At 51.0% G+C, this 24,726-nt stretch overlaps 1 protein-coding gene across 1 annotated transcript in view; it reads right to left on the reverse strand.

Annotated features, from left to right (window-relative positions):
- Positions 1-11,637: 11,637 nt before the first annotated feature.
- SYT13 (synaptotagmin 13) overlaps positions 11,638-24,726 on the reverse strand; it is a 45,650-nt gene continuing 32,561 nt past the window's right edge. The window contains exons 2-6 of the mRNA XM_024133110.1: positions 22,882-23,107; positions 20,104-20,238; positions 18,333-18,634; positions 13,764-13,893; positions 11,638-11,942 (exon numbers count right to left, since the gene is read on the reverse strand). Of these exons, the coding sequence (XP_023988878.1) occupies positions 11,638-11,942; positions 13,764-13,893; positions 18,333-18,634; positions 20,104-20,238; positions 22,882-23,107 (1,098 nt within the window). The remainder of the gene's footprint in view (positions 11,943-13,763; positions 13,894-18,332; positions 18,635-20,103; positions 20,239-22,881; positions 23,108-24,726) is intronic.

The following is a 24,726-nucleotide window of genomic DNA, read 5'->3' on the forward strand; positions in this document are numbered from 1 at the left end:
CCTGCCTGGTTGAATGTGAGAATCCGGGCATCTCCACCACCAGCCCACCAGCTTTTTTTTTTTTTTTTTTTTTTTTTTTTTTTTTCTTCGATGGCTGCGGGAAACATCCCATGGTGCTGGGCAGACCCTCATTTCCTCATCCTCACCGGAGGATGAGACCAGGCTCGACGTCCTGGATCCCTGGATGGTCGCTTTCGGTGCTGGGCCCTGAATCTAGGGCAGCTGGAGGTCTCCACCCCGCCCCTGCTATCTGTTTCCATGCTGAGTTGTCTTGCTGAGGCCCCTCTCCTTGACTTGCTTACGTTGACGCTTTGATTTGGAGAAAGGACCTTGTCGTTATTTAAGATGATGTTTAAATACTTTCCAATTGTTCAGAAGTGTTATCAAGATGGAGAAAACAGGCAAAAGCATGTAGAGTGCTGAAAATGATCGTGGAGAGACTGAGATGGACCAGACGTGGCCCAGCTTGGGCTGTGGGGTGGGCATCATTTTAGCTGTTCACCTGGAGCCTCATGGGGTCCAGGAAGTGGCTTGGGGGTTGAAAGAGAACTTCTAGATTCCTCCCCGCTTTGTTTTTTCTCCCCACCGCCGTAGGAACAGGAATTCTGTATCTAGAGCTGGTTGTGGTTTCCGGTCGGGGTGGATTTCCAAGTAGAATTCGTGTTCTTTCTTGGTCCCTACACCCAGTTTGGGTAGAAGGCTCTGGATCCCCTTTGCCCCTTCAAGCAGCAGGCCCAGCCAGGCCAGCCTGGGACAGCCAAAGTGGGGAGTGCCTTTTCCTTAGACGAGAAAGGCATGTTCAGAGGGCAGGTGAGCTTGGGACAGTCCCATTGCAGATGCCGGCCTCCTGGGGGACGTGGTGCTGGGTCATGGGTTCTAGGCTGGTTCCCTCCTCCAACCTCGAGGAGGGGATATTACGTCCCGAGGTACACAGGGCCCTTCTCCTGCTTGGAGGAAGGCCTCTCTCTACTCTCTGTGGACATGGTGCTTTAGTTGAGTGGATGGAGCTGTGATATTTTAAGACTTTGAGGTGATCTTTGTGTGTTAGCCAGAGGGAGGAAAAGTGCCCTTTTGGGGGAAAATGGTACGGCCCTCCTCTTCCGTCTGGCTGTCCCCATCCCCCCATCCCTTCAAGTGGTATCGCCCTGGAAATACCTATGCAATCCAGTCTCCCTAGGAGAATGCATGGAAGCAGGGGTATGTGCAGTGTATGATACAAATGCTACAGCATATATATTGTATATATGGACATATGCAGTACGTATACACACAGAGTAAGAGATTAAATCCCGTCTATATATCTATGAATAATATCCTATATATTTATACATTTCTATGTTTAAATAGATATAAAAATAGAGTCTATAGAGAGCTGGGAGAGCAGCGGGAAAGCCTGTCGCTTGAGAAGAGGGAGGAGGCAGAGCCTTTGCAGGGGGGCCGGGGAAGCTAAGCAGGCAGGGTTTGCTGGGAACGGGGCCTCCGACCCGGAGTGTTGGAGAGGAGGGGAGCCGGGCCCTGGCCCTCTCCGTGCACTTTCTCTTCTTTCCCGCAGGCTTGGTCTGAGGTTGGAAGGAGATATTCAGCCCCTGAGCTCCCCCTGAAGTGCCCCCTTAGTCCCCGCCCCCCACAAGCCTACGCTTGGGTGGTCACTGCTGCTTGGCAGTAGGATGTGGTCCCTGACCCCTGGTGGAGGGACCACTGCACAGTTTCCCCAAATACCCTCCCCCTCACAGGAATGAGCAGCATTTGTGGCCATAGGAAAGGTGCAAATTGGACCAAGAGAGGTCCAGGAAAGAAGCCACCCGCTCCCCCTTTAGATGCTTTTTGCTGCCCCCTAGAGGCCAAACCTCTGAACTACAGCCGTCCTGGCTTCCCTCACCCACTCCATCGCTGTCTGCCAGGGCAGCATGGCCAGCCAGCGCTGCCCACCCTCCAGAGGCTTTCTGGCCAGGGCAGGGGGCATCAGCTAACGGGGAAGGGTGAGAGAGACATATCTGCACACTCATAAATTCAGTAGCAACTCAAGTTCAGAAGCAGGGCTTTGGCCCAGCCCACTTTGCACAGCTGCTGCTGGCTGTACTCAGGACAACGCTCTTCCCTCTCCGGCACGGAGGCCCAGTGACCCCTCACACCACCGGCACCGTAACAGGCAGGTTTAGTTCACGTACACTGTTCTGATTCTGTGACTCGAGGCAGAGGCTAAGCCGGATGCCCCAAGCTCATTCACTTCCTCTGGGGAGGGCGCCTTCCTCAGTTTGTCCCTGCTCCCACCCCTAGATGGCAGGGATGTCTGGGGGCCTGAGGGGGCACTGGTGCCACTGGCAGCATGACGAAGGGCTTGTGCAGCCCTGACAGAATCAGAAACCCGTTTCACTTCCAGGTTTCTCTCGATCGTTTCTTTCCCCGGGAGGTAGGGGAGGAGGGGCTGATGGGGCTACAGATGATGGGAGACGGAGGGTAGTGGCATCCTCTGCTCTCTAGACCAGCCTCTGCCTTTCGGCCTTCAAAGGCGCTTATCTCCCATCTCCGAGCCTCCTCTGACCTCTGTCCTACTCTTCCCTACCATCTTGCCAACGTACCTCAGTCCCCAGCAGACATCCCCATACCTACAGTCCGGGGCGGGTCTGTTCTGACAGTGCCCACCTCTTCTCCCCTCCACGTCCACCTGGGTCTCCTTGAGCCACAGCTAGCTGCCAACCGGGCCTCCAAACACCCTCCAGTGCCTGGCTCAAGAGAGACCAGGCCCGGCCCGAGCCTTCCTCCCTCTGCGGTGGGCCAGACCCGTGGCCAGGGGATGGGCATCCCCGGGTAGCAATCCCACAATGCACTGTACCTCAGAGAGAGAGCGTACCATGGGGCATCAAGGGCGCCGGGCCCTCCCTCCAGAGGAGGACAGCCGGTTACAATACTGCTCACAAAAAGACAAGGGCCAGGCTGCCCTCGGGGCACCCTCAGTCTTCACTTTTGTCTCTCCGGAAGAGCCAGCAGTCTGATTCCGTCTTTTTCAGCCCCGTCTCTCTCCTTCTCTCCACCCCCCCACGCTGCTGAACCGTTTCATTTCAATCACAAAGGAAAAACACAGTGGGGGTGGGGGGAATACCTAGGAGTCTATTATCACATACATATTAATATGTTAATACTTTCTTTCTTAAAAAAAGCAACTCTTGATGTTATTATTTTGCAGACTACGCTTTATAGTACCTGTGTGACGGGACCTAGAACACTGGATACAAATAGAGCTATGTTGGTTTATCATAATATGTACGCAGAAACTTTCCTTTTGTCATATTATCCTTGTAATGTAAGGAGATTGTTAATAAAAGCATTTAAATTTACCCACGGAGGTCGAATCTCTGCCTTCTTGCCTCTCTCCCAGCCTGTGCTCAGGGCGATTCAGAATGAGTCCCGTGCTTGGGTGTCAGGTGAGATGCCTACTGCCTGCCAGGTCGGAAGGAACTGGAAGAGGCCTTTCAAGCCCCTTCCTGCTGTTCTCTCACTTTTCCCCCATCCGAGTCCACGCCCACCAGGTAACTTACATGCCTCACCCAACCGTCAGGCCAAAAAGAGGTGTCACCAAAACCATTTAAAATAAACCTCCCTGCCCTCACACACATTTAGCCCACAAAAATCTCAGATTCTACTGCAGATAAACAGTGTTCTAATTCTCCCTCCAACTACCTCGCATGATTCTCCGCTGGCAGACTCAGTCCCCAGGGAGGGGGTCCTTCCCCAGTAGTTTGCTAATGGCACTGGTCTGGGGGTGGGTGATAAGTGATGGGTTTTTTTTTTTTAATTTTTAAAAATTTTTAAAATTAATTTATTTATTTTTGGCCGCATTGGGTCTTTGTTGGTGCGCGCGGGCTTCTCATTGCGGTGGCTTCTCTTGTTGCGGAGCACGGGCTCTAGGCGCGTGGGCTTCAGTAGTTGTGGCACGTGGGCTTCAGTAGCTGTGGCTCGCGGGCTCTAGAGCGCAGGCTCAGTAGCTGTGGTGCGCGGGCTTAGTTGCTCCGCGGCATGTGGGATCTTCCCAGACCGGGGCTCGAACCCACGTACCCTGCATTGGCTAGCGGATTCTTAACCACCGCGCCACCAGGGAAGTCCCGATAAGTGATGTTTTCCCCAAATTGTTTCAGAAAGAAGATGGGTATACATTCAAGAAAAATATAGAAAAGTGGTTGTATTGTTTCCTCCCAGATGCTGAGCACTCCTCCTCTCAGCCCCTTCTCACCCCAGCCCAGCTTCCTGTCATGGGCCTTCCCTCTCCCTTTTTCTGAACCTCTGCCTTCTCGGTTCCCGCCATCTTCCTCCCAGCCTGTGTCCCTTCCAGCACCTAGGTCACCCAGAGGCTTCCTGTTGTGAAGGCCTTTCCACAGTCTCCATAGAATGTTGGGGTTCTCTTCTTTTCCCAGGGGATGGGGGAGTGGGAAGGAAGGAGCAAAGGGCCACAGCTGTCCATGTCTAACCAGCTCCGGTGAACCAGGGTCAGCCCCGCCCCACTGCTGGCCATCGGATTTGACCCACATTTGCAGCTGGGAAGCAAGGAAAAGAAAGATATTCCATCTGCACTTGGCTGTGAGCTCGGTCTCCCCAAAGTGGGGCTTGGAGGATGTGGCAAGTGGGGAGGTCTAGTCCACTCCCTCCCCTCCCTCTTCTCCCCAGCTTCCCTCTCCAAGCTTCAAAAGACAAGTTCACCCCAGAGAGAAGACTCAGGAGACTGGCCCGAAGACCCAAAGGTCTGCTACGTGACCATTTCTACAGTGATCTTTGGAGAACACAGATCTAGTCGTGGTATCCTCTCTGCTTAGAAACCTCTAAGGGTTTCCCATCGCTACTAGAGTTCAGTCCAAAGTCCTGATTGTGACCCATCAGCCCTGCATTGTCCAGCCCCTGCCTACCTCCTGGGCTCCTGTGCTCTGCTCTGCCTGTGCTCCCTGGCCTCCTCTCTGTTCCTCAAGCTCACTGGGCTCTTTCCCACCGCAGGACCTCCCAGTGCCCTGTGCCCCCTGCCCGGGATGGTTTTCCCCAGGATGGTAGCTCTTCTCATCTTTTAAGTGTCAGCTAAAATACTTCCTTCTGAGGGGGTCTTTCCTGACCACGCCCTCTAAATAGCCACCCTCAAGGCACTATTCATTGTTCCTCCTGAGATTTTCATTCATAACACTTATCTCACTTTGGAACTGTGTAATTGTGTGTGTGTGTGTGTGTGTGTGTGTGTGTGTGTGTGTGTGTGTTCTATGTCTGGTCTTCCTCCTCTGTATCGTAATGCCCATAAGGGAAAAGTAGAGACTTTTTAACACCACTGCGTGCAGTTCCTGTCACATAGTAGGCACCTAATCAGTGTTTATCGAAGGGATGAATGAATGAATGTAAATTTCATTTGCCTGATAAAAGTGCAATCCCAGCAATGTTGTATTGGTCGCAGTAGAAATCCCAGCTTCTTCCACTTTGCCTGTCTCTGTCTCAGTTTCCTCATCTGACTAGGATGCCCCAGCACTTGACACCCGGCTACACCTGGCCTTGACCCAGTCCCTTCTCTACAAAGTGGAGGCGGCCCCTGAGGCGCTTACTTAAGTTCTCCTCCACTCCAACCTGCTCTGGGCCTTTGGATGATGTTCCGCCCCACCCAGGCAGGTATTCCGAGTTCCCCCAGGGAAGAGAACTTTTCCAGCTCCTTCCAGAGTGGCAATTCTGAGTCCATGGTTCCAGGTAGCATTGTGAAACTACTGCCCACGCATCTGTTACGTTTCCAATAAAAACCCTTGGCCACTGGCTCCAAGTCAGAGCCTGAACTTTAGGGTTAGAGTGGTACCAGATTCAAGTCCCCCCTCTGCCTCTTACAAGCTGCGAGACCTTGGACAAGTCATTTCTCTGAGTCTGCGTCTTCAGGGCTCAGTACAGAGCAGAGGCTTAACAACATGGTGACCGGGGTCATTATCATCGTTACTGTTACCTCTAACATCAGGTTGAAGTAGATGCTAGGGGGTTTAGGGTTCCCTTCTTTCACCCTGAATCCCAGGGTCTACCCTGGATGAGGGGTTGCCTGTGACTTTTAATACAAAGCTACCAATACCTATGCCACAGCTGGCTTGGAAGACCTCTGCCTGACTCACCTTTTCCTTCTCAGCCTGGAGAGAGAGCCTCAGGGCACCTTCTTCTGGTCAACAGCTCAACTCACCTGGCTCTCGAGGGAAAAGGGACTGCAAAGAGGGGTGGTTTGTTTGTTTCTGGCTGGAAGAACAGATTTCTCCTCGTCTGTCCTTGGTTTGAATCCTGAGTTTCTGAAACAGGATTTCTGCCATCACCCACTTGCCCTGAGCCACCAAGAATGAGTGCTGGGAAATTGGGATGGGAAACCGGGCTCCAGCAGAGTCTGCCTTGAGAAGAGACCTCACCTGGCTGAGGACAAGCCACCAGTAGACTGGTTTCTATGGTAACATCTGGCTTCCAGTCCTAAGACAGGCTTCCTCCCACCTCCTCCCAGGTAGGCACCTGCCCCCATCTCTAGCTTCGGGAAGCTGCCAAGGTCCCCGCCAGGGACCATCTGTGCTGGCTCACCTGCAGGAGATGAGGGAGGGGCACAGGGGGCCTTCTCCAAGGCTGGTACCAAGAAAACACCCAACCCCCTAAATCCATCCACAGCCACATCCCATGGCTCTGTCCTTGCCAGGCGCCTGCCCAGGGAGGGAGACAGAACAGATGCCAGGGTTCCAAGCTCTTAAAATGTCGGGCTTCTAACTGGCTCTGGAAAAATAGAAACTCTTGGGTGGAAAATTACCACCGGCTCCATTAGCAATTAAGCAAATGAGAAGAGGCTGACTCAGAGCCTCAGGTAACATCGCATACTGTCTGGAGGAGCGGGTGGCTGTCAGGACACCAGGCCCGGGGCAGGGAAGGCAGGTACACGTGTACGTGGGTTTAGTTCATTTTATGCCTGAGATTGGAGGCCAGAGATACATGTGAAAAGTCTCAATTACCGAATCACAAAATGTTCAAACTTGAAGAGTGATCATTTTTGTCCAAATTTATTTTACAGATGCGTGGGCACAAGCCCAGAGGCAAGTGACGTGCCCAGGGCCACGAAGGTGGCAGTGACAGAGCCCAGCCGGGTTGCTGGTTCTCAGCTCCTAAATGCACTGCTCTAGATTTGAGCTATTTCATAGGCAGGAGCAGAGTTTGTTATTTAAGGCTGTTCGGGGGAAAGCCCCATATAAAACGATTCCTGAACTCTTCTTGCCTCTTCCATCGCTCTTTTATGTAAATCCAGACTCTCAAATATTAGGTTTGGGCTCCAGGAGCCATATTCATAGTTACCTGTGAAACATAGTCTACACAGTATTTGGCTACGTGGCATAAAACCCACTTCTATTTAATTATGGAAATTTAAACCCTGGCTGTAATTAAAAGATAACAAATATGTATATGATATAAAATAAGGAATTACATGCACAGACTTGAAAAGCAAAGCCTTTCTTTATGGCTCATTTATCCTTTTTAAGAGCCTTTGGTTTTAATTCCATGTGACCTGGCTGATTGCCTACGGCCTTGAAAATTCAGGCCCTTCCCCTGGCTTAATGCCTGAGCCCCTTCTGGAAGCCAGGGCTGCAGCAGCCACCAGGAGGGCCTAAGATGACAGGATTCTGGAAGTTCTCTTGTCCCTGCCCACCACCTGGAGCACAGGTGAACCCCAAGCCACTGCCCTGACTCTTCCAGTGATGGGAGTACTACTTTGGGGGATGTTAGAGAAGGTCTCTAGTTTCCACCTGATTTTTCTTCTTAAGAATAAAGTTAAATCCCCAAGAGGCCTTTGCCCAAGAATGGTCACAGGAGCATTTCCTCTAACGGAAAAAAAAAAAGAAAAGAAATACCTAAACATACGTCAACAGGAGAATGGGACTGTGGTATATTCATGCAATGGAAACTAACACAGCAGCAACAAAAATAAAGGAACTAGAGCTAAATAAATGTGCAGGGATAAAGCTCAAAATTTTAATGTAGAGCAAAAATAATGTGATGCAATTTAAAATTAAAAACACGAAATACTCTATAGCGCTCAGGGTTTACATGTACAGGTAGTAAAAAGATAAAGAAAGGCTTGAGGTGAGAAACCTTAAATTCAGGATGGTGGTCTCCTGAGTGAAAGGCTGAGGGGATTTCAACTGTATTTGTCAAGTTTTATAAAACTTGGCAGGGGTCCATGAGTGTTTATCAAATTATTTTTTCTACATTTTATATGTCTAAAATATTAAGTAAAAGGGGATAAAAAACACCAGGCAGCTGACCCTGTTGGAAATTATTTATTTACCACTGCAAGATTTTCGCTCCAAAGCGTGACACCAGACATGTGACTACAATATCTCATGCGTTTTTTTGTGCTTCGGTTCATGATCGCAAAACAGACACACACTTAGAATTGACAACAGGAACACAGGCAGCAAAAACAAATCACAAGGACTCGGTCTCTCTTTTGGTGGTCCTCACCTCCATTTGGCTTAAGCTTTACATCCCAAAGGAATTGCCCCTGAAGAACTGCTCTCCCACATTGTTCTCTCTGTACATAGCTTTGTTTGGGGTGGTTTGCCACTGAATCCACACCAAGAGTCACAGCTCAGATTGAAATGGACAGATGCGTGCAAGGTCTTGATCAATAGGCACTCAACAAATATATACTGATTTGAGGCAAGCAGTGAGTTGCAGATTAATGAGATTAGACTCCCAATTCTCTACCCCATCGCCACGTATCTGTGACACAGCCAGATCACCTTGTGGGCGACAGCCCAGTCGGAGATGGTTTCTCACTTTATTTTCACCTCTGATTCATGCACTTCTTAGAAAATGCTTCCTGGCAAAGGACAAGGTGTTCCTTTCAAAAAAAAAACCATCAGATGCGCTCACACAGACTCGATTACTCTAAGTTGGTAGTAAATTGCAAGTGTATCTGGTACAAGGTAAGCTGATGCAAAGATTAGTGAAGTTTTTTCATCTGGCAGTCTGATATCTCTGGGTAATTTAAAATTCACTGAGATGGAGTTTTGGTGGAAAAGCACAGTTTTTATAATCTCGTCTATCGTTAATTACATTTACATAGTGAGCTATAAATTGTCATTAGGTGAACGGTAATTCTCAATGTCATGAATTTCTAGGCCAGCTGCTGAGGTGTCTGATGGCTTTACCATTGAGAACGCAGCTAGGACTCTGATTTTTATGCCATTTACATAAAAATGTGTCTTTTCCTGCCTACTCCCCTATCCAGTCTTCATTCATTAATTCATTCAACAAATATTTATTGAGGGTGCATGAGCCGGTTCTATTCTAGGCATTTGGAATATGCCAGTGAACACAACAGGCAAAAACCCCTGCAAAATCTGTCTCATTTCTATACAACCTTGTTAAGTGAGGTGATGGCTGACACCTAACATGTTAAGCAGTGACATTTGACTCCCATCAGAGGCAACTTTTAGTTTGGATTCTGGAAAACTAAACCTTTGAGATCCAAAGAAATGAATGCTTATGATAGAATGACTGTGGGTGGAGTTGATATTCTGGGATTAGGGGACCCATGAACTCACCTCAAACATCCTTTGGTGTGACTGTAAAGCAGGTGAATGGACTTATAAGGAAGTAGAACCCATGCCTCCTGCTTTTAAGTCCAGAATCCAGACTTTTTTAGATTGGAGTAGAAGACGTTACCAAGAAGAGAGTACTGGTCAGCTTACGTAGGGAATGTTTTGTTCTGTTTCAGCATGCCAACCAAAAAAGGGAGACCAGACTGGTGAGGGGGGATCTCAGAAACATGTCGTAGGAAACCACTAGCAAATGCCTTGCCTAAAAAAACTTGGCAGACGGTGGCCAGCCTTAATGGGAGAGGTTTCCAGTTACGTGAAAGAATTTCCCATTTGAGAGGGATTAGATATTTTTCTGTTTCTTCAGGGGATAGGTGGAAATTATTTCTGAATGCTTTTCTACTTCTGTCCAGAAAGGGAAAATAACGACGAAAAGGTGATATGTCTCTACTCAGATTCTCGGGGAGAGACCAAGAATGATTTGACTTGTTAAAGGACTGAAGGAAAGGAATTCATTTTTAGGTCAGGGGCCTGGGTGACATCTGAAGGCCCAGAGTTTAGACGTCAGTATTAAAGAGTCCAAATGCAGAATCCATGGCTCTGGAAATGCCTGGGATGATTGTGGCACTTTCCGGGCATGGTCAGTTGCCAACGTGAAGCTTAAAGATGATCTGCTGGTGGCCTCGGAGTTTGTCTCTAGCCAGGGATGCCTATAGCTCTCAAGCACAATTTCGTCTATCACGTCATTCACAGAGACAGAGCTGCCGCGTCACTAGTCCTATTTTATGGATGGTCAACAACAGAACCCAGGAATCCTGGTTCCCAGGCGAAGATTATAACCACTCAGCAAGGCTCATAATATTATTAATGATGTGGACAGCTATTTGGAATAATCAGGTAGTGATTTGAAACCTAGCTGCTCATTATTTACTAATGAAAGTGATAGGTCCTAAACACAGAGGGACAGGGGCACATTTGCAAAAGACCTCATTTCCTTCTCTACCTCCACAGAGCCAGACTAAATTAATATGTGCCCCAAACTGAATTCCTCCTCAAGTGGCTGGTGTACTGAGAAGGGATGCGTTTGACTCAGAGGGTCACTTCGGTGATGCCGGTGGACATGACAACCAGCATCCAGTAACTAACGGGGGATCCCACCGATTCCTGGTCAGGGAAGGTCTCCCCAAGTATAATATAAACTGATTTTGAGATGAAGCAATACAATTATTCAATAGAAAGCACAAAATTCAGTCCAAGAGCAGGATCTGAAAAGCACAGGTGAAAACATTAAGAATTCAAATGATGACATTAAAAACGGAGGCTCCTAAATTTTACACCAACAGTTGAGATGTCCAGCATTGGCACCGGCAGCCCCAGGGTGTCGGGGGCCTGACGAGGACCGTGAAACCCTGTCTGGGATGTTGTAAAAGGGATCTCTCCAAGTGCGGTGCCCCAACCTTGGCATGCAGACAACTCTGTGTTTGTTAAAAATGCAGCCTCCTGGGGTTCAGCCAGGATCACGGATTCGGAATGTCTAAAACAGGGCCTGGGAATCTGCTGGTGATTCTTCACACACTAAGGTTTGAGAACTGCTGGGTTAGTTAGTGCCTTGGGCCAGTAGCACGATTTCATGCTGGCTAAGATTCCATCTGCCCTGACAATCTCTAATTCTCATGAGATGATCCAGGATACATCATTTCTGTCATCCTTTTTGACACACTTCTTTTTAAAAAGCCACATTCCTTGCATCCATGATTCCCCAGATTAAGCTTCCTCTGCATCTGGCCTGACCCCCACTGCAAAAACCTGCACACGGACCATACATGATAAGCGTCTCTTCAGTAACACAGGTAAGCAAAACGCGTTCCTCCTGACCCAGATGTCCCGTCTCTGCCCTGCCCTGCCCTGCTTGTTTTTAAGAAACAGGAGTGTGATGGGAGAGGAAGAGGGTCCTGGTCTTCGCACACACATCCGTCTTCTGGTGTCAGAATGCGGATGGGGCACAAGAGGAGGTCGCAGAGGACAGTGGGGCTGGGGGCGGGCTGTGCCCGAGGAGGGTGGTGGCCTGGGCGGCTGGCTACAGGTGCAGCTGGTGCCACATGGCGATCTGCCGGCGTGGGTTCTTCAGCATCTCCTCCCAGTGGCTGCGCTCGGAGCCCGAGGCGTGCAGGCCCAGGCTGCAGCGCCCAAGCGGGCAGCTCTGCCCCTCGGCGCCCTGGCCCAGCACGTCCAGCTCTACACTGGAGGCCCGCAGCAGGTCATCCGGCAGCTCAAACATGATCATCTCGTTCCACACGGGGTTGATCTTGTGCTTGGCGCGTTTCGTCTGCTTCTTCTTCAGCTTCCGAGCCTGGTGCTTCAAGGTCACCTTGACAGAGACATCTGGGGAGAAACAGGGGGACAGAGACAGAGAGAAGGGCCGAGAGTGAGCTTCTGGGACATGGTGGGGCCTGGGACGATATTCCCTCTTGGGGATGGAGAGACAGGGTCTCTGGCTCAAGATCTGCACTGAGGCACCCTCTCTACCATCCCTCCCCCACCTCATGGGCCATGTATTCATTCAACAGCTATTAAATGCCCACCATATGGCAGACACTGATCTAGACACGGGGATATGGCAAAAGCTCCTGCCTCCAGTGTGGAGAACAGACCATAGCACAATATATATGGCTGGTCATCAGGTGGCCCGTGACTGGGTCACGCTAAGGTACAGCCAGGAAGGTTTGTCGTGAGCCCTTCCGAGTGCCTTCACGTCCCACATCAAACCAGGCCCAGGATGATGGCTCAGACGTCCTGCAGCTTGATTTTAAACTCAGACCAGAAACACTAAGCCACCCCTATGTCTTCATCCCCTTGGTTCTCCGTCCAAGCGTTTTGGTCTATTCCAAAGACAGTAGGTCTCCTGCTGGTTGGTTGAGTTCTTCTCATCTGTTCTTTTGCAGGTGTTACTTGAGGATCCCAACCTCATGCGGAGGGTGAGGGCAGCCTGCCTTGACCCCCAGGAGAGCTCTCCACCCCAGGAGACTGGCCAACAGGTCACTAGACAAGCTTTCTCGTAACATCACGAGGCTCAGGATTCAGACTGTGTTTTCGTTAGGGTTTCCAAAGCAAATGTGAGAATAATTGTTACTCTGTATTTATTGCTATAATTATCACCCCCAGGTGGTTAGTTTTTTATTTCAGCAGAGATATTTGAGAGATAAAGTGCTGAGCTGTAATTGTCCTGACAGGAGCTATAAAAATTAAAAAAAAAAAAAAAAAAAGGAGCAGGAGACAAAGTATTGTCTGGAGGGGATGAGGAAATTGCAATGAATTCTGACCTTTGGCTCAGGAATCCGTCAGCCAGACCAACTCTTCTGATTTCATTCGCCAGAAATCTCTTGCTCAAAGGTTCTGAATGCAGAGGCAATTCTTCATTTGTTTGCTGCTATAAATATCTATTTATTTACAACCTGCTCTGAGCACTTGGCTCCGGGTCCAGGTATCATAGGGCTGACCAATGTTGCTTTTCTGCTCTGACAAGAGAGGCTGTTCTGTCCTTAAGACTTGGGGCCTGTGCTGGGGTATCCAGAAGGAAAAGCCAAGGCTTCCAGAGTGCTGAGGAGATGTCTATTTGGGTGTAGGCACAGACGCCGCCTTTAGCCTGTGCACCCACACGCCTTCTGCTGTCACCCCCACTCAGCTGGTGTGGGCATGGCAGGCTGGCAAAGGCTGGGAAGAGAGGGGAGCCTAGGGTGGGTGTGGGGAGTAGAGTGGTGGCTAGCTGAAACTGGGGAAGGAGAACCCTGGCTTCCCGACACCTGCCTGGAAGGTGGGTCCAGCCACATCTGGTTGATGAGGGCTGGGCTAAGCACACCCCACTCCCTGGTTACAGTCTGATCCTTGGCTTCCTCTGACCCATGGGTAAGGCTGATTCTTCTCGTGATGGATCTGCAACGCAGGGAGCCCCAGGTAGCTCATTCCTGGGCCCAGTGGGTGGGACTGGCCCAGGAGTGAATGGATGTGAATGTAGAGAAGTGGGTGTGTCCTTCCAAATTGGTTTGTATGTTTGGGGTGGAGGACACAGCTGAGGCTGACTCCACAAACGTACTCATGTTCTACATCCCTGCTCACCTGTGCCCACTGCCTCCCAGGTGCCACCCCCCTCTGCACAGATTCCTCGCAGTGGGAGGGGCCCTAGCTCCCCTCTCACACCTCACTCACCCTTCCCCAGGAGCTCCTTGGACTGATTAGCGTGGAGGTTCTTGGCCTTAATCAGCACCACTAGGAGGCGGTTGGCGGCCGGGAGGTAGCTGATGGAGAGAAGGACCTCTCCCGTTCCTGCAGACGGCTCCTGAAACAGAAGAGGGGATGCAGGAGGTGAGTCTCATTTAGGGATGCCTTCTGACCCCCTCACCATCGCTGAGGCTGGGATCACACTAGCCTTGTATCCAACGGGCGTCCTAGAAACATTTACCCATCAGTACCGCTTTCTCCACCCTCGCAGAAGGGAGGAAGGCACAGAGGAATTCTGTGTAGCATGCGTTTCAATACAGGTTTTTTTCATTTGCCACAAAACGTGATTTTCCAAATAGCTTATATTCAAATCCAACATATAAAACAGATCAAAGAGATGCCATTCAGGATGTGGCAGGGCCAGGGGGCCTGGACCCACTCTCACCTTCATCACCCCCAGCCCCCAGCTCCTGGGGCATCTGTATAGAGCTCTAGGGGTCTAGGGAACAGAGTTTGAGAACCACTGCATTGACTGATCAGGTCCCTGGGGCAGCGGGCTGCTGTAAGACATTACTCTGCTTGAAAAAATAATCCCTTCCAAGCCCTGCAGGGCTGAGAGAGTCAATAACGCGACGTACTAATGCTGAGCAGGGCCTGGCTTGGTCAACAGAACGGCCAACCGTGTCAACAAAAGGCCGGGCATACAAGGGGAGGTACCACACCAGAGACACTGGCAGTAACTGTGATTTGCAGAAGGTGCTGATGCCTCCGGGAAGCATCCAGCATGTCCATCCCCCAGCTGCAGCTTTACAGAGTGTCTCCACTGAAATTCCTACAAGAGTTTGCTTGGAATTTCAACAAATCCATTGAGGGACGAAAACGAGTGAAAGAGACGCCACAGGAGGCAGGTCACAGCCCAAGGGTAGTGCTGAGTATAGACTCTAGAATTGATTGTCTGGTTTCAGTTCCAATCTTACCATTTACTAGCTGTGTGACCTTAGGCAAGTTACTTCTCTTTCCAAAACTTCCATTCCCTCATCTGTAAAATGGGAACAATAATATCTCCACCCAATGGGGTTGTGAAATTTAAATGAGCAATTATTTAACGGCTTAGAACAGTGCCTGGCACACACGACAGCATCTGTCCCCTTGCTTTGACGATTACCATTAGTTATCAAGCAAGGACAATTACTACCTCTTGAGACGATTAAGCGGGAACATTGTTTCTGGGTGAATGAGAGCCAGTCTGTGTTTAGGGAGTGAAGCTGGATGGAGTAGCTGGCCAGGCCTCTGCCGGGGTCACGCCTTTCATCCAGGAAACATGTCTTCAATAGGACAGCAACAATTCAACTAGCCCTAAGTGGCTAGTCATGTGATGGAATGATTCTGGAAGATGCCAGGAATTTGGTAATGGCATTTAGGGTAGCAGCAGCTAACATTACACACTCTGTGCTGGGTGCAATTACTGTATCTTTCCCCCGAGCCTTCATCTCCACAAAGCCAACCCCAGCACCTAGCACACAGCTGACACACAATACATATTTGTGAGAAGGAAGGGTGAGACGTCCCATTTAATCTTGACAACAAGAGTAAGCGGGATACTGACCTGGTTCCCATTTTAAACATAAGACCCTGATGCTCAGAGAGGGCACTTCACTGCCTGAGGTCATGTAGCCCATAAGTAGCAAAACTGAGCCTTGAATGGGGGTCTGGTCTGATAGCAAAGCCCCAGTCCTAAACCCGCGGTCCTCCAGCATCCTCGGTGGACAGACCTCTCATTTCACACTAAAGGAACTGAGTTCAGGCATGTGTACTGAGGGGTGGCAGCTGAGCTGGGATGGCCACCAGCCTCCTGATTCAAGATCACTTATTGGAGGTCCACAGTTGTTGGCCTGGGCTGTGGCCACAGGGTGACCAAGTGAGAGAACCCTGGACCCATCAGCCCGTGAAGGGCTCATCACCTCTGTGTAGGGAGCCAAGAGCCCCAGATGAGCCCAGCTGGCTGTGCCACAGCTGGAGAATTTTGGCAGCGTCTGCCCCCTCGGCTCTGCTGTTTAAAGTACCTGCTGACAAAAATAACCCTCTTTCTTTCTCCATCTTTTCTCTGTTTTTTCCCACACCCACCACCCCTGCATCTTTCTCGTGGGCTCTCAATGAATCATTCCAGCTGCCCTCGGAGTGGGTCACTCTGTGGTCCCTGGTGACGCACATGCCACTTTGGGCTTAGTGTCTTCCGGGGAGAACTGGGGCACCGCAGGCACCTCCTTTAACCCCTTCTGACCAAGAGAAGAAAAACATGTGAGCTACAGCAACTGATGGCTCCACTCACTTTGTTCAAAGCAGCCCGCACCCTCCAGCTAGTGGGGGCAAGGGGCTCCCTAGCCTGGCCTTGGGGCTCTCCCATACACCGAGAGACCCATCTCAGACTTCTGACCCCGCGCTGCCCTCTGAGATCGTTCACATTCGTGGCAAGCAGGTCCAAGTGGATGTGCGAGTATATTTGCGGGACAGTGACAGCTACGATGAGTGTGATGATTAGGATGGATGAGCCGTGAGGGCAGGTCTTCTGTCTTCACCACTGCCGTGTCCCCAGCTCCTGGCACTGTGCCTGGCACATGGTGGGAACTGGGCAAGGTATTTGCGGAATGAATGAATAACTTTTGCTCTTCTAGGGGAAAGGATGGAAACAGGTTAGGTGCCTGGGATTTCTGCCCAGATAGGCTGCATTTCTACCCTTGCGGACCAGCACCAAACTCTCCAAAGCCCTGGGGTGGAGCCCCTCCATCTCCTGAGGAAGCTGGTTTACCAGCTGAATAAACCAAAGTGTCGGGTTCCTCTTCCCGGGGGGCCCAGGCTGTGATTCCACACAAGCCCCAAATCACACACTAATTAGAGAGTGTGCTTGGGAACAGCCCGGGTCCAGCTGAGAGTGGCTGTCAGTGTTTATCAATTGTCTGAGGCTGGGAAAGAGAGGAAGATAAGGCAAAGAAGATACCATAGCAAAAAGTGGAGCAGGTGGGGAGTGAAAGCGTGCTCTCCCCTCCCTCTGAGTTCATCAGGAAAGGCGCCTGCTGACTGCGTCTCGTGCATTGTCGGGCACTTACATCCCACAGCGGCAGGAGGACAACCCGGGATTTACAACCAGACTGACCTGGCCTCGAGGCCGAGCCTGCCAGGTCCCAGGTGGGCGACCCCACGCGGGTCACTGAGCTGCTCTAAGCCTCAGTTCTCTTGCCTGTAAATGCCATAGTCCTGGTGTCACTTCCGCCTGGTTGATTAGGGACAGAACTTCGGTAAAGTTCGAAGCATAGCAACTGATAGATGGTAAAAGCTCAAAACTTAGCTTCTTTGTTAGTATTTTTATTTTATTTTTATTTTTTTACTTTTATTACTCCAGCATGGGAGTCAGCAAACTTTTTCTGACCAGATAGTAACTATTTTAGGCTTTGCAGGCTATACAGTCTCCAGATAAGGCACTGACCAGCTGGTTGAGAGACTGGTCATCCAGAAGCTTCCCTCTAGGCACCATCATGGCAGACCCTTGGATGAGGCCTGGACCTGGGGCCCTAAATAGCCACACACCGTCCTGCAGCCCTGACCTTCCTTGACCCCCCTCACTGTCCCGGCCTGTGGGGAATGATGGTTTGCTCTGCAAGGAACCTCTCTCTGAACAGCGAGGCATCTCAGCAGACGCTTGTTTCCCACTCGTGGCTTCTGCAGCAGCAGAGGGGAAAACCATCCCAGGCTACAGCCAACACCCCCTAGCCCTGGTCACTCCTTCAAAGCCCAGCACAAGCACCACTGCACACCAGGCCTTTTGGCACTCCCCGTCAGAGCGCTTCAGTTAGGCCCCTCTTAGATGTGTTATGTCAGATATCATCGTCATCACAGCCATCATCACTGTCATCTCCCTCTGGCCTGTACTTTCTACGAGTAGAGGGGCCCTGCCCGGCGCCCCTCTCCCCCGCACTGCCTGGCCCACCCTAGGTGCATGGGGAGTATGAATGGTTTTTGTTTTTTTTTTTTTTTTTGCGGTACGCGGGCCTCCCTCCGCTGCGGCCTCTCCCGCTGCGGAGCACAGGCTCCGGACGCGCAGGCCCAGCGGCCATGGCTCACGGGCCCAGCCGCTCCGCGGCACGTGGGATCCTCCCGGACCGGGGCGCGAACCCGGTTCCCCTGCATCGGCAGGCGGACGCGAAACCACTGCGCCACCAGGGAAGCCCGTGAATGGTTTTAAATGGGGATAATATTGTCAGCACCAGCGCCAATTCACTCACAATGCCGTGTTTTCCATGATGGCGAGGCCAGGGGTGGGTGTGTGCCTGGCAAGCCAGAAGCAAAACTAGACACCAGGAATCCCCAGTCCTGAGCTAGCAGTCTGCTCCAGCCCTCCACCCTATTCAAGACTCCACCTTACTTTGATATCCCGCCTCCCTCTCCAGACCCCCGCCCCTAGCCTGGGAAGTTCTCTGAAGTTTGTTGCACGAGCACTGGCACAGTCCTGCATCCCGTGCGCCACTAACAGGTCTTACCTTTCCTGGGGAGAGGTAACCCTACCTTAACTGAAGTCTTCAGCTCGCCCCACTGGGCGGCCCCCAGAGGCACCGACACCCCATCCAGGCCCAGGCGCAGCTCCCCAGCCACGCTGTGGCGAGAGAAGCGGTCGCAGGTCCTCAGGGTCAGTGTCAGGGTCGCCGTGGGGAGCTCCTCCTCTGCCAGGGGGAGCACGAGGCCTTCCTCCCACGTGGTGTGCAGCTGCCGCTTCTTCAGGGCCGTCTGGGCCTCCACGGAGCCCATCCTGTTGGCCACGCTGCCCTGGATATAGCAGTCACAGCCTCCGTCATGGTCGCTGGTCACAGCTGCGGCCGGGGAGAAAGCAGCCAGATGTAGGGCTTGTTGAGGACCAGGGGAAGGGAGACGTAGGGCCCTGCTGGGAGCTGCAGAATCCGGCTTAGTCGTCGTGACCTTGGGTGTCTGAAAGACCCCGCCGGACCTGACCACACTGGCTTCGTGGAATCGCCTTTCAGTAAGGCATTTAGAAATCGGAGATCCTCCTCATGATTCTGAGATTTCCCCAGGGTGCCAGGGCCCACAGACAGCTGATGATTTTCATTAGTCTTGCTGCTGATTCCATAATTCGTTTGCTCTCTACATTAAATATTTACCACACAACTACCTGTGATATTAATTGCTTGGCCGCTACCTCACGACTGCTGTTTTGCATTCTGAACTTTGGTGTTTTTAAGGCTTCCCTGTGTGGAAATCTGCACCTGTGGAGCTTTCATGACTGGTTCCTCAATGATAATTTGAGAAGTGGTAGCTGGCGTTATCCAGGCAGAGAAGATGAAGAACTGAGGCCGTGTGTCCTAATAGAAAGAGCCCCGCACTGAGCTTCAAGGGAACTGGGCTGAGTCCTGGCTCTGGCACCAGTTAGTTGGAGCGATCTTAGACAAGTCACCTGATGTTGCTAGACTTCAGTTTCCGAACTGTAGAATGGGACTACTGTGAAGCCCAAATGTAAGAAAGTATATGAAACACTAAAAAAAAATCTTAAAAGAAGTAAAAACGAAAAACGCTCCCTCCAAACAATAAAATTAATTACAAAAGTCCAATTTATCCTGTCCCCAGCTTCTAGCTTCCAGGAGCCACAGAGTAGTGCATTTTTAGCCCCGATTCCTTCGCAAAGTCTTAGCTTTGTTTGCTGATGGTAAAGTGAATCGTCAGGGTAGGGAGACCAGGGACATCCTGACCCTGTAGGAAAGACTACCTGGTTCTAGGACTACAAAAGCTTTGCCGACCATTCAGATTACCCTCTGTGTCTAGCACAGGCCCTGTCCAATGTCAAAGGCATCTATGGCAGAGATGACTAGCTGTTCACCAAAACCCATTCCTTCTTTTAACTGGGCACCTGCTAGGCCACATTTCCCAGCGTCCTTTGCAGTCAGTGGTCATGTGACCAAGTTCCAGCCAATGGGAAGTGAGCAGGCATGATGCATACCTTACGTAGGTTACAGCTTTTAAGGAACAGTTGTGCCCTCTCCCTGTTCTCCCCCTCCTTCCACCTGCTAGATACAGATGACAAGGAGGCCTCAGTGGAAGGAGCCTGGTCCCTGAATCACTATTTGGAGGAAAGATGTCCACCAACCAGGAATCTCCACTTTGGACTGGTATATGAGAGAGAGGAAAAAACCCTGTGTGTCTGAGCATGACACACGTCAGGGTCTTGTTTGTTACAGAGTGCTAATCTAGTACTCAGTGCTACCTCCAGCCACAGATGCTCTGGGGAGACAAGCACACAGAAGGCCGTGAAAGCCAGCTAAGAACATACCTTCCAGGCGAGTCACAAAGAGTTCAGCCTTTTGCCTGTCGTAGTCCAGACAGTAGTGAAGTTTGGGAGCTTGGTTCCACCTGGCAGCCTTCTCTGGGTTCCAAGTCTCCATGACACAGACATCCTCCACCACACCTGTTAAGAAGGTAAAGCCATTACTCCCACCCACGCTGGGGTCCTGTTTTCCGGATCATGCCTTTTCCATCTCTGCCACAAATCCAAACCCAAAGCTTCCTAACCAGGTGCAAAATCATGGTGGCTGCACCAGGAGACCACCTGTGGTCCCGGGCATTACCTTTCAAGGGACCATCACAGCCCAGTGGGCAAGACATGGGCTTTGGCGTCAGACATGAGCTGTTACATAATAGTTATGTGACCCTGGACAAGTTACTTGACTTCTTTGAACCTCAGTTTCCTCATCTTTACAATGGGAGTGATAGCAGTTCCTTCTTCCTGGAGTTTCTGTGAGCATTAAATGAAATAAAGTGAGAAAAGTACTTAGCCCAGGGCCTGGCCCCTGGTGAGCTTCCAGTAGGGGAAAACTGTCACAGACAGTGTGGTCCTGATCATCCTGTTTCAAGCAAATCGTTCCCCAGCCCATCTCCAGCTCCATCTCTCTCACAGAGTCCAATCCCTGCTCCCCAGGAGTTCATGGCTGGAAATAAATGTCAGAGAATTAGTCAGGCAGGAGTAGATACTAGAGGGCAAGGTTGGAGGTAGTGGATTTGACTTTAGAGATGGTTCAGTAAATACTTGCTGAATGAATGAATTTAATTCAGAAGTTCTGAAAACTACAAATATTACTCCCTCTGCCCCTCCCTTGGACAGGAGCCAAACATCTGGAAGATTCTCATTAGTCAGGCATAATGAGAACGAAAGGATCCAGCAGCTGAGGAGACTCCACTTGTAGCAAATTGGCATTTAAATTTTTTTTTTTGATTTTCAGGACTAATTCAAAGGGCAGAAATATAAAGGAGTATTTAATTTCCAAAATGGTTCATTATTGGGTTCCTGCAAGTAGTGAAGAATCTCCCTGGCGCGTCTAAGCAAGGAATGGGTTGACCAGGATGTGAGCAGCAAATGCGTAAAGCCAAACAAACACCCACCCAGGACCCGGGTGGCTTCCAAGGGCAGCGCATGGACAGTGTCAGAGGGGGCTTGCCTGGCGCCCAGAGCTCTCGGGTCTCAGACTGCTTCAGCCTTCAAAATCAAAACCAAACCGAGACCAAACCAAACCCAGCACCCCTGGGAAACGCAGAAGCGGATTCAGCTTCAAAAATCAGGACCCCGTATATGTATAACTGATTCACTGTGCTGTACAGCAGGAAGTAACACAACATTGTAAATCAACTATACTTCAATAAAAATTAAAAAAAAAAAAAAAAAGAATCGGCACCCTGAGCTGACGAGTATCGTTGATGGTGCGAGTAGACTGAGTTGCGCACGTCATGGGGACAGTGTCTGATCTGGCGTCCTCTCCCTCTGCATACCCTGGCCTCTGGTCAGTATTTGCTGAACCAATCAGCTCTTAGATTTCAGTGGAATCAGAACTTGGTTGTTGCCTTGTGTGGTGGGGAAAGGAATGAGGAACCAGAAAGAGAAAACAAATGGATGTGTTCTGAATTCTTCAATGTTTCAGACTCTGAAGCACTCTGCTGCTGTCCTTGGTGGAGAGTGTCCAAGCCTGGCTTCATCCCAGCCTTGAGGAGTCTGGGGCTCCCAAGAGAGAGGGGCCCTCCGGTGATTCTGCTTCTGATTCTGATTACCACTCCCAAGGGTCCTCATGCAAATTGTTCCCCACCCTCCAAGCTTACGCTCTCAAGGCCTCAATGGGTTTATTTTCATTTAAAATGTGAGCTGGCAAACCTGGAGGCTAAAAGCCAACCAGGATTCGTTCCTGCCACCAGCACTACCTGTATTTGTTCTTGAAGAAATGCCAGCATAATCACTGTGGTTCTGGGCTGGGTTGGTGGGGGGCACGTGTTCACTGGCCAGCGTGGTGCTGGACCCAGGCCAGAAGATGCCTTAGGAGCCAGTTACGCTGCTTCTGTTTGCACCATCTCCGTCTCCGACCACACGAAACAAAACCCCAAACCATGTAACAATCCATTCTCCTGGCTGGAGTTTTTGTCTCCTTATAAAAGTCTGCATGCTCCCTTGGGTTAGGCATCGTCTCTGCTTCCATACCTGCCCCAGTGTCCAGCATAGCGCTGTACCCAGAAAGGTGTTACATTCTTGATGTTCATGCTGATGAGAAGGAGAATAGAAACAATAATAATGATGACGTTTTGATTACATCCTTGGGCCAGGCTCTGAGTTAAACACTTTCTATGCATTATTATGTTTACACTTTACAACAACCCTACTGGGGCAGGTGATAGTATGATCCCATTTTATATACGAGGAAACTGAGGCCCCCAAAAGATGAGCAACGTGACCAGGGTCACACAATGGGTATAGAAAAGGGGAGAGATTAAACCCATGACTCTGAAGCCCGTAGTTTGACCGCAGCTCTTTATCCCCTCTCTATAGTGGTGCCCACGTCTTGAAAGGGCCTCTCCATTTCCCAGTGGAAAGTTGGAGGCCTTGGGGAGAGGCAATGTGGGAACTGGCAGGGAATGAAGGGCTAAAGGGCTGTAATTCCAAGGTGCTGTGCCCACTGCTTGCCCAGTGTCCAATGCCACGGACACTGGGGCTGGCCATGCCCACCGTCTACAGAGATGCTTTCACCCCTCGCTGAGTACTGCCCACGGAAGAGTGAGGGGCAGAGGGCCCTACCATTCTGAGGAAGGACGAACAGCTCCTCTGTGACCTGCCTCTTGAGGCGGCTGTCATTCGGGGCCTGGGGGCTGGCAGGTGCAGCGGGCTCCGCTGTGGTCCTCAGCGTGTAGTCGGCGTAGTTGATGACCTCGGGGGCCGTCACAGCCGGCCTGGGGCCGTAGATATCTGGGAACTTGAGGAGGGCTCGGGGCTGAACAGGCTCTGTGGACTTTTTGACGTTGAACTGCACACACAAATCACTCCGATTAGTCCACGAGAGGATCTCCTGCCTGTTCCCACCCACAGAAATGACAGTAGATGACCTGAGCTTTCAAGGGAGGCAGGGGGAGGGCTGTGGTTCCTTTCTGCTCTGAGGACCATGACCTGGGAAGGCAAAATGTCATCTCCAAGCGCAGCAGAATCCCCAGCATCATGGATCACGCCAGGGCCCGCTGAGACGTCAGCCCTGTTTGTCCGTCCCCCGTGCACCCATCCCCTGTGCGCCCTGCAGCTGTGCCCACAGGTGTTCCCCAGGCTTCCCTCCACTGCTCTCAGCTGTGCTACCTGCCTCTGTTTTCTCTCCTCCTAGTCTTTCTCTCTTATTCCTCCTCCCCCTCCCCTTCTCCGCCCAATGGCTCCGAAATGTCTGTGGTCCCACAGACATTTGCAAGACATCCAGACTCCTTGCAGTGACCTGTAAGTGCTTGCCCAGCCTGGCCCTGCTCATCTTTCTGACACTGCCCCCAAACCCCTTTCCAGCCACTGAGCAACCTGCTTCTCAAACAGGCTGAACTCTTTCTGGGTCTGGCTTCTGGCCCCCAACTCCTCCCCACAAACCACTCACCCCCCACCTCCACCAGCTCTAAATTAAGTCCCTCCTCCAAGCCTGTCCCTCCTTATCACCACATCCAGCGCTTTGCTTTACAGCATCTCTCTCACCCTGTATCGTTTTCACCATAGCCTGGCCTGTTTGTGGTCAGTCTCTCCCACTAGTACGTGAGCCCCATAGGCACAGGGATTATGTCTTGTCTTGCTCCTTGTCGGTGTCTGCTAACAGGGAGCACACAATGCATACTTGTGGCTAGGGCTGCCATGTTCAGTTGTGTGTCTTGTGCACTGCACAAAGATGTCTGGATGAGGAGCAAGTGGGGGCCGAAATGCAATTTGTGCACCCCTCGCCCAGCTACGTGCCCTGGGGGTAGGGCTGAGTCCACCTGGAGGAAAGCGCATATTTCTTTACACAAAGACCCACCTGCTTGTCGAGTCTTAAGTAAGCAAGGCTGCCTCATACAGGAGTGGAACCTTCTATCTTTGCCTCCACTGGGGACTGAGATATCTCCTACTTGAGGGATTCAAAGTTATTTAACAGGCAGCAATACTGGGGACCTGCCCAGTCGCCAGGAAATTGGGGGTGGACGACCAGATCTAGAGCTTGAGTTGCTGGCACACTGGGTGGGCAGCCCACAAAACGGCCCTCAGTTTGAGGCAGGTAACAACCCACAGCAGAGCCCCCAAGGAGCTGCCTGCCCTCCATGCTGTCCTCCTGCCCCTCCCGGCTCTGCGGCTGTTGGAGGGGCTGGCCAGGCGTCAAGGCTGCTCTACCCAGTGGCAGGAGTGACTGAGAGGCTGGGAAGAGTGTGCAGTCCTGGAGGGGGGCGGTGGTTACACTGTTTCAAAGTTCAGGTTTAGTGTGTTTGCACTCTGTACATTTCACAACCCCAGGACAACTCCTGAACATTCTTCCCTCGTTGAGACTCTGTCCCCAACCGTTCCTGAAGGAGGCTGGAACTTGATGACGGGAGCATTCCTAGCTATCCTCATTGACTGGACAATGGATGGAGAGTCCATGGGAAGGTGCGAAAG

This window comes from Physeter macrocephalus, chromosome 16 (assembly GCF_002837175.3).
Source record: "Physeter macrocephalus isolate SW-GA chromosome 16, ASM283717v5, whole genome shotgun sequence".
In the NCBI taxonomy this organism is placed as follows: Eukaryota; Metazoa; Chordata; class Mammalia; order Artiodactyla; family Physeteridae; genus Physeter; species Physeter macrocephalus.